The sequence below is a fragment of the Trypanosoma rangeli genome (assembly GCF_003719475.1).
Source record: "Trypanosoma rangeli strain AM80 chromosome Unknown Tra_15.4_contig_00323, whole genome shotgun sequence".
Classification (NCBI taxonomy): Eukaryota; Euglenozoa; class Kinetoplastea; order Trypanosomatida; family Trypanosomatidae; genus Trypanosoma; species Trypanosoma rangeli.
The window spans coordinates 1-5,154 of record NW_021706066.1 but is presented as its reverse complement, the minus strand read 5'-3'; the positions used below and the strand labels follow the sequence as shown (position 1 = coordinate 5,154).

General features: G+C 48.9%; 1 protein-coding gene across 1 annotated transcript, besides 11 other annotated features; it reads left to right on the top strand.

Annotated features, from left to right (window-relative positions):
• Positions 1-33: 33 nt before the first annotated feature.
• Positions 34-108: a sequence feature (A-rich).
• A 47-nt stretch (positions 109-155) lies between these two features.
• Positions 156-191: a microsatellite.
• A 2,003-nt stretch (positions 192-2,194) lies between these two features.
• Positions 2,195-2,232: a sequence feature (A-rich).
• A 152-nt stretch (positions 2,233-2,384) lies between these two features.
• Positions 2,385-2,410: a microsatellite.
• Positions 2,411-2,437: 27 nt separating this feature from the next.
• Positions 2,438-2,485: a microsatellite.
• Positions 2,486-2,576: 91 nt separating this feature from the next.
• Positions 2,577-2,604: a microsatellite.
• Positions 2,605-2,785: 181 nt separating this feature from the next.
• Positions 2,786-2,807: a microsatellite.
• A 234-nt stretch (positions 2,808-3,041) lies between these two features.
• Positions 3,042-3,075: a microsatellite.
• Positions 3,076-3,084: 9 nt separating this feature from the next.
• Positions 3,085-3,113: a microsatellite.
• A 54-nt stretch (positions 3,114-3,167) lies between these two features.
• Positions 3,168-3,192: a microsatellite.
• A 147-nt stretch (positions 3,193-3,339) lies between these two features.
• Positions 3,340-3,371: a microsatellite.
• Positions 3,372-3,484: 113 nt separating this feature from the next.
• Positions 3,485-5,154, top strand: TraAM80_07581 (uncharacterized protein; the record flags this gene model as incomplete). The annotated part of the gene is made up of 1 exon (XM_029384366.1): positions 3,485-5,154. A coding segment is annotated over one exon (1,670 nt), but the record flags the coding sequence as incomplete, so codon positions are not given.

Here is a 5,154-nt window from a genome sequence, read left to right as displayed (position 1 = left end):
AAAAAAGAGGGGAAAAAACTAAAAAAAGGGGTATTGTTCTTTTTTTTTTGTTTTGGTTTTTTTTTGCTTTTTCTTTACTTTTGTGTTTTTTTTTGTTCTTGTTTTTCTGAATGTTGTTTGATTGCTGACACTACGGCTCACTTACGCAAGTGCACATTTATATATAAAAATATATAAACATACATATAAATGGTATGCGTGTGTGTAACAGTCTCAAGGGCTTATGTGTGTGGGTGTGCGTTGGCCACTGAGTGTTGGATGCACCCGTGTGTTTCCGCCGTGTACTGCCCCCCACAGTTTTCCATTTTTTGCCCTTTGTTTCTGCACTTGCCTGTGGCGTGTGTTGTGGGGCATAAATGCGTCTCATACGGGGAGAGGAAAGACAGTTGTTGCTGAAGGGGCAGATGCCCACTTTTATTTTTCTTCCGTTATTTGGCTCTCCACTTCTGTGGATGGCTCCCCAACGACACTTGCACGAATACAAAGAGAAACGTGCACGGTAATGAGTCTTCCTTTTCCCCTGTTTTTTCCTCCTTCTCGCTCATGTTGTGCGTATGTTGGTAACAGACAACGGATGCCATAATTGGCACTATTCATGAGGTATTAACAGGAGACGCGCGGACCGACAGCCGTCTTTCATTTCTAACATGCACACCAGCTTGTTTTTTCTGTCGGTCTCGCTGATGGGTGGGTGTGAGTGGGTGTTGGCAATAAGAGCAATGGGGGAGGAGGAAACCAAAAAAGAAGGAAATTAAAAAAAAAAAGGATGGCATCCACAAGAGGTTGTGAAAGTTGTAATTACTCTGAAGCACACCACGGGGCCAAGTTGTAACTTTGCCCACATGCATGCCCTGCAAGTATGTAGGATTGAGTAAATATGTCCGCACGAATAAGGAAAGGATTCACGCGATCCACTCCATCTTCGTGGTGTCTGAATGGACGAACCTATGGGTGACACACGTTCGTTTTGCCGTGTTTACTTGTGTGTGTGGGTCTTTTAGTGAATTTGTGTGTGGGGAGCGGGCCAATTTCATTTTTTTTTCTTCTTTATATTCGGTGGTGGTGTTGGTGAGTGGGATTTTCGTCTTTTGCTGCGGGGGGTGGGGGCAGAGAGGGATAGAGAGATACATTGAACGAGCCGTTGCTTCCGTAAGCATGTCATCTGCCCGTTCTTCACTTACGTGCGTCACGTGCCTTTGTGTATGTGCCGCAGAGTCAACGACGCCAGCGCTGATGTAGCGGGACGGGGGCGTCAATCCTTCGCTGCATATCATAAAGCGGGTATGCGCGTGGGTGTAGAAAAACAGGGGGGGGGGAGGGGGTTAGTCAGCTGAATGGCGGACAGCGCGAAGCAGCGCGCGTGCGTCTCTCCGTGCCGTTTGCGATGAAGACGAATACACCCGCCTGCAGAAGTGAGGGGAGGGCGGGGGTAGGTGTAGACGCAAAAAGGAAAAAAACTCATAACCACCAATATATGTGCAGCCGTATGCAACTTTTCTGTAGTCTCCTTTTTGCCGCACCAGCGCCAATGATGAGGGAAAACAACATGCGCCTAAAGACCACATGCGAGACAGAAGAAACAACTCGGAAGGCATACGTGCACAGTGGAGGTGGTAACGGCATAAAAGTGACGAACCGTCCACCCTTATCTTTAAAAAAAAAAATTCCTTCTTTATCTCGTCTTGCGTTCGTCACATTTATGTCCGCTTCACCCGCCGGAACAACACAGAACCGGCAAATGCGAGAAGGCACAGCCGTGTGAGGTATGACGGCAAGAGAGACGAGTACCCGAAATGTGTCACCGGAATTATTTGGCTTGAAAAAAAAAAGTAAAAATTGCGCGTTTTCTACGCGGTGGTGGCTGTGCGAGAAGAGAGGCTGCACGGGGGTTAGATAACCCCAACGTGGGCTGTCGCAGCGGTAACTGGAAGATGAAGGAGAGGGGAACGGGTTGACGGAGTGAAACGCATACGCAACAAGAAGTAAGAATAGGAGGGACATGTCGCTGTGTTCCTCCTTCAAAGAAAAGGGAGACTGGTGGTAGCTGATAAGCACGTGGGAATTGTCACTGCGACTACGGCGGAGATGCATACATTAAAATAAATGCATATGAGCGTCAGTAGTGAAATGAAAGCGCATGATTTATGTTTTTATTTTCTATTCACTCATGCATTCCCATTGTGTGCGTTGTATCTTCTTTTTTTTTTTTTTGTTTGTGTGTGTGTATGTTTTCCCTTTCAGTGGGTGCGTTCTCCTTTTCATTCACACATGCGTGTATTTGTGTGTATTTTCTATTCCTGTAAATATGAACGTGCGCAGACGCCTCCGAAAGCGCAATGATGCACATACGCCAAATATGCATATACAGACACGTCTGCAGGTGCATATATATATACATATATATATATATTTGAAAGGGTCGGCTCCTTCATTAGCAGTTTGTGTGCGTGCGTGCGTGCGGTGCATGTGTGTATGGCTGTGTGTGCGAAAGGAGAATATACGAAAGGCGTAATGAGGAGTAGAACGCTCGACTCGCTTGAGCAGGGGGGAAGAAACAACAAAAATTAGTCGCATTGCATACACACACACGCACACACACACACATGATATGTACGAACGTAGTGAACACTTAACAACAACAGAAAAGGTAAAAATAAAAAAAACGATGTTATTATTATGTATGCAGCGAGTTGTGTGCGTGTGTGCTGCGCAGTGAGGGCTCTGGAGGTAGAATTGGTATGCGACATCATTGCCATCTCTCTAGTTATCTTTCTCTCTCTTTCTCTGTGTGCGTGCGTGCGTGCGTGAATACACTTTGTACAGGGGACAGGAGCAACAGGTAGAATGGGCTAGTAAATCGGCAATAGGAGGTAGTGACGCGGGTCGTGATCTTGTGTAAACGGAGAGTGAGAAGGGGAGGGAAGGTAATAAATGCCCACGCTCGTGTGTGTCTCCGTGGGGGGTGGGGGGGGGGGTGCTTAACGGTTAGGCGAGGCTAGCTGAGTTCTAAATGCATTCTGATCTTTGGAAACTGTGGTCTCTTTTTGTTTTTGATTTTGTTTTTGATTTTGTTTTCTCTGTTTTAAAATAAAAATTAAAAAAAAACAATAAAAGATAATTATAAACGCCTACTCAAGAGAAGCAATTGAATGCGACGATGGCAAAACATAATAAAAAAAAAAATAATAATAAATTACGCCACCACGCCTTTTTTTGCGGACTGTAGTACATTTGATAACTTCGTCCGTGTGGGCACAGACGGGCTTCTATGTAAATACATCCAGCCGTACGCACCTATACATATCTGGACGTGGCTCTGTATGCACGTGACATGTTCCCTTTGTTTTTTTTTTTGCTTTTGCTTTTACTTTCTTGCGATTAAATCCACACCTGGGTGTATACAATAACGGGGCAATACAAAAGAGCAGGTCTTGCGAACGCTCTTTTTTTTTTTTTTCAGCGGCGACAGCAGACTCACACACACATGAAGGAGGTGGCAAAGCTGCCGCGGAGCTGTGAACGCCTTGAGATTTTGGATGAGTCAACAATAGCAGCCTGTGGCCGACAGGTCGTGTACTTCTGCCCACTACCGGGTTCCGCGCAGTCAGCGGCTCCTGCTTCTTCGGTGGTTTTTTTGACAAAGCGTGCTGAGTGCTGCGCACCATGGCACCCGCCCGGGGCAGCAATGCAGCAGTGTGGTGTTTTTTACGCTGAGGCAGGTCACATTCACTTTCGTCGTTGTGACAGCGACGGCCAACCTGTACAGGAGTCGCGGAAAGTACTGCAATCACCGTCGCCTGCCTCCGACAGGATTGATGAGATGAGGGTATTCTTTGGCACAACGCTAGTGGTGCGCGCCGCCGACGCCATTGCCTGCTACGCCTTGGATCTCACCCTTGGTGCTAAAGTGGCACAAGTGCCGTTACTTGGTCGCGTGGCGCTGCAACGCCTCGCCCTCACTGGGAATGTGACGGAAGCTGTCATGATGGACGGATCCCCTCCTGGCGATGTTGATCACTTGCTTGCCGTTGTTACGTACTGCAGTACTACGCAGCGTGTTAGCGCTCTTCTTCTGGCGGTGGGGCACGCATCCGTGACAGTTCTAGCACAGACACGAGACAGTGGACTTGCGTTGCCGCCGGACGTGAATGCACCGCTGAGCAGTTGGTCGGTCGATTGGTCTAGGCGTGAAGTACTGTTTGTGTTTGCTGATACCGTCGCCAGCCCCGCGACCTTGTTGACAAGGACCCTCTCCCTGGCTACAATGGAGTGGGCGGCCTCCTTTACGGACCTGGCGTCGCTGCCCTCTGTTCCTGCCGATGTGGGCCACACGCACACTGGTGACATATGGGCGTTGGACAACTCTTGTGACGGGCTTGTGAAGCTATTTAAGCTGTCCTTTGGGTGTGTGACGCGGGAGGTGGCGCTGCAGCGAGCCACAGGTCACGATGCCGTATTTTTAACCACGTTGGGCTCCATGCTATATGTGTTGGTGGGTACGAAGGTGTTGGAGCTGCGGGAGGATGATGACAGGAGTGCAACGACACCAACAACAACGTTATGTGATTGGCTGACGCAGCAGATTGCGAAGGGGCCGTACAACGGGACGCGGGGGCAAATGTTGGGGAGGGAGAAAACAGGTGATAAAAGGAAAACTGAGATTGATGCCATAGTCGACTTTGTAAACGATCCTGCATCTAGTTTGCCCGCTATAATTGTTCGTGACTGTCGCTACGTGGTATGCACAACGGATGCTGCGGGGGGATATCACCACGCTATCCTTGATGCCATACAGACAGCAAGCGGGGAACACGGTAGCAACATCTCTCTGGTGCGATACGTCGCAGTTGCGCAGTCAATTCACCCCCTAACTATTCTACGAGTCTTAAGCGTTCCTGATCCGTCCGTCCGTCTCAGCCTTGCTGTGCTGCTTGCGACAAAGCCATCGCTTATGGAAGGTGGAGTGCGACTGTTGGAGTGGAGTTCCCCCGTGCGTGTCTTTTGTCAGGGCGTAGGACAGACGCAGGCGAAGCTTTTCACTGCAGCAGTGTGCGAGAGTGCCCTTACTGCCCTCGCTGCCGGTGCACTTGGGGCGGTTGAATTACTTTGCACCGTTGCAGACTTTATGATGATCGTAACGCTGGGCAGCGACAA